Raw genomic sequence first — 13,606 nt, forward strand, 5'->3', positions numbered from 1 at the left:
CCTTTGGGATAGATTTGTGATGGGAAATACCAGAACAAACCAAGCAGCAAAGCTTCCATTCAGAAAGGGCATTCCTGAATGAAAAGCTTTGCTCGTGGAATGCATTCCTAAGCGCTTCCTCGCAAATCTTTTCTGAGACAGGGAGGCAAGAGAAGGCTTCATGCTGAATGATAAAAGGAAGAGGGTGGACTTGGTCTGAAGGCACCTGGTTTGGTCAAGATCTGGATGGGAGACTGTGCACGAACTCTATATATGCTGCTATGGGTTTGTTTCAAGTTATATAGAAAAGTAAAGATAGCTGTGTTGGCTCATAAGAAACAGGAAATAAACAAACAAACAAACAAACAAATAATCAATCCATGTTAGGGTAATACTTTTATTAGGCCAGTCAAAATGCTATAAAACAATGTGCAAGCTTGGGAGTTCTCCAGAAATCATACCTTTGTTTACAGTCTAATCTGATGAAGCATTATGGGAAACGCAAAAGCTTGCAAGCTATTTTGTGACATATTTTGACCAATTTTCATTGGCCTTATAAAGGTGCTGCCCTCATATGGATTTGAGTTTGTTTGAGTTTGTTTCTCTTAACCTCTCTCTCCCTCTCCCTGCCGCCTAACCTCTTGTGCATTTCTTTTTCTCATACATAACTTCTTTTTCTTCTCCTACCCAGCCTCTAACCTTGCTCTCTCTCTTAGCCACCACCATCACCACTACAGTCATACCTTGGTTTACGTCCGCTGCGGTTTGAGTACTCTCGGTTTGAGTACTCCGCGGACCCAGAACTGTTTACTTCCGGGTTCCATGGCGTGTGCATGCACAGAAGCGATCTGCACGGCACCCGCCATTTTTCCTTGCTGAAAGTCCCCATATGATGTACAGTGGTACCTCGCTAACCGAACGACTCGACTTCCGAAGGTTTCGACCTCCGAAGTCGACAACCCCAGAAGTCTTTTCGTCACGCGCGCGGTCAGCGCATGCGCAGAACGGGCACTTCGAAAACCGAAGACTTTGACTTACGAAGACGGCCGTGGAATGGATCGTCTTCATAAGTCAAGGTACCACTGTATCTTATATGCAACACATCATATGGGGACTTCCAGCAAGGAAAAAAGGTGGATGACACGGCAGTGAGCAGTGAGCAGCTCCTACCAGGCTTGCTCCGGGCTGCTGGCTGCCATCGCCACTGCCAAGGGGGGACCAGAGACGTCCGGTGGTACAGATCTCCTTCCCCCTTCCCCCTTTGTTTTGACCGACCAGGGGAGGCTCGGGAGTTGTAGCCAGCTGGCCGTTGCCCAGTTGTTAAAAAACACTGCACATTTATGTTTCACAGGGTGCGAAAGAAGGGCTTTGCACTTTGCCTGGCAGTGTTACCACGCCCCTTGCACTCCTCCTGGGCAATGGCACGCCACCCGCCCGTGACTCCCGAGCCTCCCCCGATCTGTCAAAAAGGGGCAGGAGATCGGGGAAGGCTCGGGAGTCACGGTTTGCCCAGTTTTTTTGAACCTGCACATTTATGTTTCACAGGGTGCAAAAATAGGGCTTTGCACCTCTATACAATATGCATGTGTGCTTGGGCCCAGGGTCTTTTGCCTCACTATCCCCACTACTGACTCCCTGTTGCTACTCAGCTTTAAAAAAAAAAAAAAGTGTCCCCGGATTCATTGAAAAAAAATATGGTAACCATAGTCAAGTGTGCTCTCCTGCCTACCCCTAGCTTTTAGCTGCCCTGCCCTCTGTCCTGTCTTGCATTCCATCAGCCACCACTCCATTCAGGCATAAGCACTTCTTGTTGTCAAAGGAGTTAAGCTCCTGCCGTGAGGTTTGTTTGATTCTGCCTTCCTTGCTCCTTCTATGAAAGTGGAGCATCACAGTCCAAATAGAAGATTCCAAAGTTGCGGGAGGCTAACAGCCCTGCTCCCAAGATTTTTCAGTACGTTTGGAGGGCTATGATAAGATGGAGCACCTGTGGTCTTCCAGATGTTCTTGCGCTCCAACTCCCATCAGCCCTACCCAGCTTGGCTAGTGAGTACTTTGTGATGGATGTTGGGAGCTCGGCAATGTCTGGAGAGTCACACGCTCTCCATCCCTGGTTTAGTCCTCCCTCCCAGCTCAGTACTTGCAATGCATCAGTCAGATTGCTCCCATTTCCTGTCAGATTGCTCCCAGAGGGTTAAAAGTGGGGTCATATATGTCCACAGCTCTTAGCCTCAACACAGGCTCCCCACAGGGTTGTGAGACCCCTGCTCTATACCCTCTACTACACGTATGATTGTACAGCTATCCATTCCAGCAACAAAATCATCAAGTTTGCTGACAATACCACTGTGGTGGGGCTCATTTCTGGGGGGGGGGTGAATTCGCCTATCGGGACGAGGTGGAGTGGCTCTGTGTTTGGTGCGGAGAGAATAATCTGGTCCTTAATATCACCAAGACCAAGGAACTAGTGGTGGACTACAGGAAGAAAAAGGCAGACATTCAGCCCCTGTATATTGGCGGGGACCGGGTGGAGAGGGTCGCTGTATTTAAGTTCTTGGGAGTTACCATAGAGCAGGGTATGACCTGGTGCGCCAATACTACTGCTCTGGTAAAGAGGGCCCAGCAGATACTTTATTTCCTCAGACTTTTAAAAAAGAACAAGCTGAGTGAGAGACTGCTGGTGTCCTTCTACCGAGGCTCCATAGAGAGCATTCTTACATACCGTATCTGTGCTTGGTTTTCCAGCTGCACAGTCATGGATAGGAAAGTGCTCCAGAAGGTCATAACCACAGCCCAAAAGATCATCGGTCATTCCCTCCCATCTCTGGAAGAACTATACAATTCCCGTTGCCTTAAAAATGCAAATTGCAGAATTCATCTCACCCTGGACATTGTCTTTTTGCACTGTTGCCTTCGGGCAAGAGATATAGAATAATTAAATCAAGAACAAATAGATTAAAAAACAGTTTTTATCCAAGAGCTATAACCATCCTAAATGCTGTAACTAAATAATCTTGGGGAGTTGTGATGTGTGCGTATGTATGTGTATATGTGGCTGTAATTGTGTTTTTGTTTTCATGGGACGGCATTCAATTTTGTTGTACTATGTACAATAACAGTAAAGTTATATCTATCTCAGTCATACTGTGCACAAGGAAAGCTTTCGTAGGATTGTAGAATTGTAGAGTTGGAAGGTACCATGAGAGTCATCTACTCCAGCCCTTTGCAATGCAGGAATCATTTGCTCAATGTGGGCCTCAAATCCACGACCATGAGACTAAGTGCCTCATCCTGTACTGACTGTACTATCCCAAGTTCTGCTTGACTTCTTTATCTGAACGAGGTGCTGTTTAAGCCCCAGTCTCTCTTCCTTTCCTGTTGTTCATTACGGAGCTCATTTCATGATTTTCTTCTTGAGAAAATGTATTCTCCATGCACATAATTAATTTTCTCCGCCTGGCAAAGACAATGTGCTCGTTGTGTCGCTGCCTCACTTTTGATTGCACTATAAATCAATAGTGTTATCTGTAACTCAGAAAGATTGTAGCACAACCAAACGAGCAGCAAATTATCTTGAGTAACCTTCCAATAAAGTCACACGAGTGAATAAAAGCCCATTCTGACCATTGTCAGCATGCTGTAAATACACCTTGGGGAGTAAAGCACAGGTCCCCTTGAACTGAGAAATCAAATAAATGTTTGGAGGTGATGCCAAATGGAGCCATTTGTCTTTCAATGAGCATGTGAAATGATACAGATTGGGGCAACAGTTTACGGAAGCTGCCATTTGGCAGGCACCACTATTACGCTGACTGATGTGTGGCTGGTGCTGTTGAATAAACTGGCTTGTTTCGGATTGTTCACCTTGAGCAACTGCAGATTGTTACACCTGTGCAACCTTTTCAGGCTTTGATTAATGCTATGTAAAACCATAACTTTTAGCACTAGTTACGGTCGCAGTTTGTTCTTTTTTGCTTGCCAAAGGTCAGCTCCTTTGAACCTATGAGGTGGAAGTGCTGAGTGGCTCAGAGGTGGAGCCAGTGATTTCACATACATGCCTGTTCAGCCACTTCCAGTTGCAGGACATGCACCTTTACAGGTGTGCTACTCCAGTGGGTGCTCCCAGGAGCTAGTCTCCTGGTCGCAGGTGATGTGAACTTACCCATAGGCACCTCGAGCTTCTCTAATCTCCAGTAACTCAACCACTGAGGGAGATCATTTGCATATTCCAGACAATGTGTGTTTTGTATGCAAAACAGAGGCACGGGAAATAGAACTTTCCAGTTTCCATTGTTGCGTAGGACAACAGCTTGGAGAACTGTGCAGTGTCTCATTGTTCCATCTAACAATACGGAAAGTGAAGAGACTACATCCGGTGGCCTAGGCTGGTTAAACATGCTGCACCTATAAAATCAACACTATTTCCAAATATTGAAACTACAGCAGTTAAGTCTCTTAATGTTCCACTGTCATTATGGGTTCTGAGTAGTGTTTTGCATCCATGCCTCTAAATGCAAATGGTGTAGGAATGAAGTCCCTTGCGAGGAACCTTCAGAGGAGTGTGTTTGTCACATGCTGGTGTTGGATGAGGCAGGGGGCAAAAGTAGACAGAGGAATGGATGTAGTTCTTAATTTCTATTGTAGGGTATATTCCAGCCACTAAAGTCCAAGTGATCAGCATTTCAGATCTACACCCCTCTCCTTCCACCTTTCGTCCATTAAACAAGAGGGGTTGTACTGGAACATTTTATTGCAGGTTCCACCTGTTGTAACCTAATAAGAAGTCTTGACAGCTTGGAAGTAACAAATTGCTTCTTCTTCTTCTTTTGCATTGCTTCCACCTTGAAGCTGGAGAAATGGAACAATAAAAGCTTTCAGGGGAGCATTTCTGAAGGGTGAGATTATTTCTTGATATTGACAGAGTCAGGCCTTGACCCTCGGGGTGAAAAAACACAGGTGGAATGGGGAGAGCTGCTGTTTTGCAATAAACCACACAGCTCTCTTTGTTTTCTGGTGAGTATGTGCCAGCTCAGCAATTCCTTCTACTTTGAGCTGGAGTTTTAAGGCATTTGAAGCACACCTCATTCACTTTGGCCAATAATGGACTTTTTCACCTTTGGTTGGAGATGATGTGGCTTTTCACAATTTGGCCTGTCTTGGGTAGGATGCAATAGATTAAATAAGAAGGTTTTTTTAACCTCTGCTCAGAACTTTTGCTGGATATATTAAGCATGAATTGATTTTGCTGCAGTGTCATAAACTGATATTATTAATTTAAAAAACAAAGCAAAACACATAGTGCCCGGGACCAGCCAGGTTGAGTCAGAAAATCTGAAAATTGCCTTTTCCTGGCAGTGAAAATGCAATAATAACTCTTTGCTACCTTTTCATTTGGGACACAGGTGGTGCTGTGGGTCTTGGGCTTGCCGATCAGAAGGTCGGCGGTTTGAATCCCTGCGATGGGGTGAGCTCTCGTTGCTCGGTCCCAGCTCCTGCCAACGTAGCAGTTTGAAAGCACGTCAAAGTGCAAGTAGATAAATAGGTAAGGGAAGGTAAACAGCATTTCCGTGTGCTGCTCTGATTCGCCAGAAGCAGCTTTGTCATGCTGGCCACATGACCTGGAAGCTTTAAGCCAGCTCCCTCGGCCAATAACACGAGATGAGCGCTGCAACCCCAGAGTCGGTCACGACTGGACCTAATGGTCAGGGGTCCCTTTACCTTTACCTTACCTTTTCATTATTCCCAGAATCACCCGTTGCACCCTACCTAATGGTAGGGCTGGCCTTATATATCTAGGGGAACACTATTGTTGTCGTTATATAATGAATTAGTAATTATTATAATTTTACTCCTGCAAGTGGCATAAAGTTTCAGAATCTGTTTCTGCATCAGTTTTTGCTCAGTCCCTGCTGGGAACAACTTGATGTTTCAGTGCAGAATGGATTGTACTATGTTTTCAAGTAATTCCATTGTTTCACCATTCATACTGCTATACACTCATGGCAAGCCAAACTGTCAAGTGACACAAGAAGGACATGGGGAGGTAAATAAGGAGCTACTTAGCAGCATGCAGGATCAAAATGTATCTCAGCATGGCAGGCAAGATTAAAAATGTCTTCTCTTTTGAAAGGCAATTATTTATTAACTCTGCTAGAATGAGCTTTAGAACAAAGTAGTATGTATTGGTTTCGAGGTCTGTTTAAAGAGAGATGTTAGGTTGGCCACTGGACTGAACATCTTATATAGCTGCTCTGTATTTACTTTTATAGAAATATTTATATGTCACTTAATTAAAATAACCTCCTTAAGTTGTCTACATAAACTAATATAAAATGTATGTAATAAAATTATCAAAATATACATCATATCAACAGTTTTAAAAACAAATGCAATACAGTGGTACCTCGGTTTGCGAACACAATCCGTTCCGCAGAGGCGTTCGCTCGCTAAGGTATTTGCTTGCCGAAGGCACGCTTCTGCACATGCACGAAGCGCCGATAGAGCACTTCTGCACACGCACGCGTTGCGGCGTTCATAAACGGAGGTTTTTGTAAGCGGAGGTAGTCGTAAACCGAGGTTCCACTGTATGCAAAACATTGTTATGGGGTGGAGGGCTGGTCTAAACAAAACAGTTTTTGACAAGTGTCAAAAACAGGTACCCATATGGTGCCTGCTTAATATCAATAGGCAAAGAGTTCCAAAGTTGGTGTCGTCAAGATTGAACAAGTGTGGAACAAATATTATGTGGCATTTATAAAGTACAGTATAAGTTCCACAAACTGAAGTTGTCAAGTGGGCCCATATGGAGCAAGGTGATCCTTAAAATAAACTGGTCCAAATCCGCTGAGGGCTTTAAAGAATAACACCTTGAAATTTGCATCCTTATTTATACGAAACTAGTTGTGGGAGTGATAAATGCAAAGGAATAGTGACCTGAGTTCTGGTGGGTCATCTGAGGTCCCTGGACGTTTGCCCCACCATGCAAAGGGGTGATGTTGAGCCTGGAGTGGAGTCCAGATGGTCCAACAGGTATGTGGGTCCTGTTGTTAGGGGTGCGAAATGTCAACACCCAGTGCTGCCTCAATACAGCTGTGCGCTTCCATCACTCAGCTCAGTTGAAAATGGTTTCTCCATGTGAATCAGGAAGTGACTTCTCTAGACAATGCAACAACTATTTTTCCTTTTTCTCTGCTAATGTGATCTCCTGAGTGGCATTGACACCGTTAGGCAGTAGAATGCTCATGCTTACTCTGTCTGTTTCCCTCCCTCTCACCCAACCCCTCTTCGCAGCCCTGGGTGCTGGCAACCCACGCTACGCCACTGACCTCTGCTTTGGAGACAGTATGTTTCTGGATACCAGATGCTGGAAACCACAGGAGGGGAGTGTGCTATTGCACTCAGGTCCTGCTTGTGGACTTCCCTCAGGTATCTGGTTAGCCACTCTGAGAACGGGATGCTGGATTAGATGGTCCTTTGACCTGATTCAGCTGAACCCTTCTTATGTTCATCTTAATCAGGGCCATCTTAAGCATATCTGGCGCCCTGGTGCAAAGATCCCTCCGGCGCGTGCCCCCCGCCCCGTTTCCCAGTGCCCGCCGCGCGGGCAGCGGCGCCCTGGCGCCCTGCGCCACCCAGCCTTGCCGCAGGGCCGGCCCTGATCTTAATAGAGATAAGGCAGGGAAGGAGGAATATTCACTTTGTGAGATTCTCATTCGCCATCCTATTTGAAGTGGGAATTTGCTTGCTTGCTTGCTTGCTTGCTTGCGTGGGATGTGAAACACAGAGCAGTCAAGTACAACATCCTTAGAGTGGACATAAAAAGGGGGTGTCTGGACTAGCCAGTTGGAACTTCCTGTTTCCTCCTTGGCTGAGACAGACTTCCTCTACATGTGACCATAGGTGGGCATGGCCTCACCTGTGCAGGTAACAAAAGCATAGGACTGGCCGCCATCTCTCTCTCTGACTACATTCGTCAAAGAAGCAACATCTGCTTAGCCTAAGATGCTCTCCAACCAAGAGAGGACAAAGGAGCTGTCTCTTTATGGGATAGTTTCCAGGTATATTACTTTTGTAACTTAAATCTGCCTTCTGGGATCCATCTGTGAACAGAATGAGTGAGTGTGTAAACTCTTTTTATACTTTTATAGAAGACTGTGTCGTGTCTATTTCTTTTATGAGGGATTAAAGGGGAAATTACCAGGTAACTTATTTTAGAGGTTATAGTGAGCCTGAGCAAACGCGTCCGCTGTGCAAGTTTAAAAAGGGAATGTTACTCTGCTAAATTGTAGAACTTGTTAACACAAGTTGGAAAGGATATTATCAAACAATATACCCTCTCCTGCATCCCTGAACATTCCCACAGTTTGTTTGTTTGTTTGTTTATATGCCTGCCTTCAAGGTGGACTTCACAAAGTGATTTGCATGTGATTTATCAGAACAAGAAGCACTGCTTTTTTTAAAAAAAGATTTAAATGGAAAGTACAACAGCTGTTTGCTATGTTGTCACCATCGTCCCCCCACCCCACTGTGCTGAGAGTTGGAGAAGGGAGATGTGACCAGTGGGAGTTGGATGGTGGCAGCCCACTAGGCTGTTTTCCTTTCTTCTCCCCTCCGCTCAGGGCAAGATTTCCCCTTCTGCTAATCAGTACAGTTTGCAGTGTTAACAAAATGAATTTATACCAGTTTCAGTGGCCACCATCTTCTGCCACAATAAAGGCCATTATAGTATATTCCCCAGTGCAGCCAGGTCACCTCCCCAGGTGTTTCCCCATCCTGTTTCCCCATCCTTGCTTTAGAGGGAGGGAGAGAAGATCCGGACTGCAGGTTCCAGACCTCTCTGCCTGCTGTCTGTACTAATATGGAAGGAAATGGGACAAAGCAAGTACCTTGGTGGAGCAGATGCCTCCTTTACCCAAGCTGGAATGACTCTGCTGCTCCCACTGTGACTGCTAGACAGAAATACAGTTGTATTTATGACATTTGCCGGGTGATTTTGTCCTGTAGGTGCTATTAAGTCAACAGCATGCGAACGGGAGATTGCAATGGAAACTTTTATGGCTCCTTTTATTTTTTATTTTCTGAGGCCTCTGGAGGCTCAGAAGCATGTAGAACAAATATTGCACAGGAAATGCACAAAGTGTACAAAAGCGTCATCTTTATGGCTGAATGCACGATATGTACACCAGACTGGCAAACAGCTTCAGACTCTGTTTACTTTTGCCAGCTGGATACTGTGAGCTTAGCAGCACTGAAAAGAAGGGCCCAAAAGATTGGTTTCCTGAAACCCCAGCATTGAGTTTTCTCAGAATTATGTATAGAGGGACCTTTTTTTGCACACACAGTTCAGACCTTTAATGGAGCCAGTTGCTATCTAAATAAATAGTGACAATTTAAAATAATATTGTAAAGTATTGCAGCTTGTTACAATTTTTAACTTAAACTGAGAGCTCTATATTTGATTAAATTTACCCAGAAGTAATTCCCCTTTTGTCCAATGGCACTTAGTCCTGGAAAAGTATGTTAACATGCATAGAGTGAAATCCTGTCCTCAGAAATAAATAGAATCATGGATGAGTGAGAAATATAAAGGTGAGCCTCCTTCATTTGCAGTTTCCCAAACAGCCATTGAAATGTTCATTGCCTTTTTTTATTGCAATTTTCATTGCAATTTTTCTCCAGCCAAGAAACGTGTACCAAAAAATGCATGCACTAGGGTAAAGTGTGCACTAAAAAACACGTCAGTGAATGTAACATACAACAGTGAATTATATCAAGGGAAATTGCTTTACAAAATTCCACACAAAAATCTGTCTTTTAGGATAAATTGTTATTTATCCTAAAGTGTGGGGAAGTGTGAATTTTGAATTGTGATCGTGCTTCAGTTTGCATATTGTTTTGGAAAGTGTGAATCGCCTTCAGATGTGAACTGAACTGAATCCCCCCCCCCATCCTGAATTGCAATACAACAAGGAGTCTTGCAGCAGTTTACAAATTGACATATGCTAGCATTGTGTCATAATCACCTAGTTATCCTTTTGACTTCAAGGCTCTTCTTGGTAATCCTCAAAGTGAGCAGATGCCCTTTCCTCCTTTTTACAGTTAAGTTTGATCTGGCTGAAGCAAACGAGTCCTTCTTCTACAAAAACAAAACATTAAGGCAGTTTGTGATGCCTGCCTACTCACTTGGGTTTCTCCATGCAACTAAACTTAGGCTAAGATTATATCTCATTCTCAGGCTGCTACAACAGAGATTGTTTACAGTTAAACACACACACACAGTGTTGCTTGCTCGAGGCTCATGTGCTCAGGAGTAAGTAAACATCCTTGATGTTCGCATGCTATCACTGCATTGATCTAAAAAGGCATCTCATTGGGTTTTTTATTATTCCTCTCTTCTCAGGAGCAACTGAACCAAACTGACAGACTTCTCAGTTGAAGGAAGCAGATGCTGGAGCAGCTGATCGTTTTTTTGTCCTCTTAATTCTCTCCTGCATCCAACAGCTGCCCTGTCTTCTCATTTGGCTGCCTAGGAAAGCTGACTCATTTACACTTCCACCTGTGCGTGGACAGAGTGAAAGGGAGAAAAACTCACTGGGGGCTGCAATTGTTTTGGTTGACACAGGCATGCCGTATAGAGGACCAGAGCCTGGAAGAACAGATCGGTGCTTTGAAACGGTAGCCTGGATCCTACAGGGGGTTCTTCCCCAAGGTATGCCAGAGTAAAGTGCTCCCTGCACATTCTGACTCAATACATAAAAACTGTATCGCTTCAGGCTATCTACTCAGGGTTTTTCATGAGCCCCTCACCATTGTAGCTGCTGCTTCCAAAGTGCCAATGCTTTGATTGCCCAGAAAACACCAAGGGAAAGATGCTGGATCTCAGCTTTCTCACAGAAGAGGAGTATGGGAAGCTGATGAAGGTACTGCAGAGGGATGCCGAGTTGAAGAAAAAGGATGGAGATCGTATCAGGTAAGAAGTCAGGGCTGTAGCAAAGTATTTACAAATTCTAAGTTTCCTATAGTGATGATGATGATGATGCAGGGGTCACCAGCATGGTGCACACAGGCAGTGGCACCCTTAATATTTGCCCCTGATCCCTCCCACTCACTTCCCCCTTGCTCATGAGTTGGTGAGGGTGGTTGCTTCCTCTGCGCCCTGAAAAGTACTGCTCAAGTGATGCTCTTTCTCAATTTCCTCTTTTATTTCCATGGGCTCAGATTAATTCCACTGGATTTGGCTTTAACCCAGATCCCCTGGTAAGATTGTGTGTGTGTGTGTGTGTGTGTGTGTGCGCGCGCGTGTGTGTGTGTGTGCATGCGTGCACATGGTTTCTTCTGTCTTGGTGGAGATCTCATCTGGGGGAAGTGGGAGAGAAGTGACCAGAGCAGGTGGCACCCATGGTACCTGCTCAAAAATCTGTATGTGCCCCAGAACCTGAAGTTCAGGTGTTCTTCCTGTGACAGCAGGTTTGCTTTCTGGAATGTGAATGAAACAGCATACGGCACTGCGAGAAAAAGAACATTTTCCCTTATTCATGATTGAGAAGCTGTCCATTTTTGTAAAATAAATCTCCAAACTACTACTTTTATGCTTCCATCCTTTCCAAAGAGCTTGGGGTAGTGTATGTGTCTCCTACTTTTATTATCACAACAATCCTATTAGGTAGGCGTAGCTAGCTGCTTGGGCGCCCGGGGCAGTGCAAATGCCCTGCACCCTCACAAATCAGGGATGGAGCAACTGTGCTCCTCCAGATGTTTGTTGGGCCAACTGCTATCAGCCCCAGCCAATATACCTGATAGTCGGGGGTGATGGGAGTTGTAGTCCAAAGTTCCTGCAGGGGACCAGGTTGTCAAAGGCTGCTCGGGGAACGGGGGGAAGTTTACTTCTACAATCTATTTGTTTGCTTTCAAAAACTGAATTTTTCTTGTTGGTGGGAAAATATTTGTTGGACATTCTTCCAATAAAGTCTAATATCTGCACACTGGTATAAAACAGTGAAACACAAAATAGTCAAGCAGAGGAAACACAATAAAAAGTCAATAAAGCAATAAAATCAGCACAGAAAGTGGGAGGAGGGACGATGAAAACCAACTGACATGCTGCACGTCCTAGACAAATCAAATGTTGGGTTTTTTTGGCGCCAAAAAAACCAATAAAGTTGGCCCCAAAAGACTCGTGCAAAGGATTTTACAGCAACTGTAGTACTAAGTTAGCAGTGGGCTGGGAATTTCTCCAATTTCTTTTCAGCCATTCTCCAATTGGGCCACATCCATGCTATACAATCAAAACACTATTATACCACTTTAACTATAATGGATTCCCTCAAAGAATTTTGGGAGTCTTAACAGAGTCTGCAGGACCAGACCAATGGTTCATCTTGTGCAGCATCCTGTTCTCAAGGGGGCCAACCAGACGCCTGTGAGAAACCCACAAGCAGAGGTACCATTCCCAGAGTTCTCTAGGAAGAGGGATTGATTGTTAAGCTGCTCTCCTGGATTGTAGCTCTAAGTGATCAGAGACGTGGTCTGGAATATCCCTCCAAAGGCAAAACTCTCCCTATGGCTAAGCTGTTCATAGTGACTTAGTAAACTCTGTTCTGGCTTAAGAACACAAGTTATAATTCACTGACAGACGTTTTCTTCATGTAGAATGAATGTACATACAAGACGGAGCGGGAGTGGCTTCACAATGGAAAGCTTCACTCCCAACCATCCCCATATATTTTTCATTTATTTTATTTAGCAAGCCCTATATACCACTTAATCAAAGAGTATCTCTGTTGCATACAAACAATGGTGTAAAATGTTCATTCAAAATTAATAAAATCAGACTGATATGTTGTTGCGTTCAGGACTTTGGCTTGGCCAGTAAAAAAAATAGAAATAAAACGATTTGTTACTATTTGTTCCTGGGACAAATTTAGGGTGATGCTAGTAACATAAAGCTTGCCAAAGCTTGTGACCACTTGATTTGAAGGATTTTCTTACCATATATATTTGCCCACTCAACCACTTTCATCTGCAGAACTGGCACTTTTACAAGTGCAATGTTATGTTCTGTGAGAAATACATATTTGAGTGTGGGAGCACATGCTCTCTGGAACTCCCTGCTTATTGATATTAGGCAGGCTACTTCTATGGATTATTTTTGATGCCTGCAAAAAAAAAAAGGTGCGGGGTTTTTTTTAGGCAAGACTGGATGCGGGTGGTGCTGTGCGTTAAACCACTGAGCCTAGGGCTTGCCAATCAGAAGGTCGGCAGTTCGAATCCCCGTGACGGGGTGAGCTCCTGTTGCTTGGTTCCAGCTCCTGCCAACCTAGCAGTTCGAAAGCATGTCAAAGTGCAAGATGATAAATAGGTACCGCTCCAGCGGGAAGGTAAACGGCGTTTCCGTGTGCTGCTCTGGTTCTCCAGAAGCGGCTTTGTCATGCTGGCCACATGACCTGGAAGCTGTACGCCGTCGGCTAATAACACGAGATGAGCGCCGCAACCCCAGAGTCGGTCATGACTGGACCTAATGGTCAGGGGTCCCCTTTACAGGGGCGTAGCCAGGATCAAAACTAGGGGGGGGGCAAGCCATGATCGTTCAGGGGCGGGGCCAAGCCATGGAAGGGGAGGGGCTAAAGGGCCA

General features: G+C 44.8%; 1 protein-coding gene across 5 annotated transcripts in view; it reads left to right on the forward strand.

Annotated features, from left to right (window-relative positions):
- The window catches only part of LOC118078202 (synaptotagmin-like protein 2), a 53,765-nt gene that overhangs the window by 3,991 nt on the left and 36,168 nt on the right, over nt 1-13,606 (forward strand). For all 5 annotated transcript variants that reach the window (XM_035101960.3, XM_088664614.1, XM_035101955.3 and 2 more), the window contains one exon: nt 10,376-10,945. In XM_035101960.3, the coding sequence (XP_034957851.2) occupies nt 10,845-10,945 (101 nt within the window). In that variant the 5' untranslated portion in view covers nt 10,376-10,844. The remainder of the gene's footprint in view (nt 1-10,375; nt 10,946-13,606) is intronic.

This window comes from Zootoca vivipara, chromosome Z2 (assembly GCF_965207765.1).
Source record: "Zootoca vivipara chromosome Z2, rZooViv2.hap1.1, whole genome shotgun sequence".
In the NCBI taxonomy this organism is placed as follows: Eukaryota; Metazoa; Chordata; class Lepidosauria; order Squamata; family Lacertidae; genus Zootoca; species Zootoca vivipara.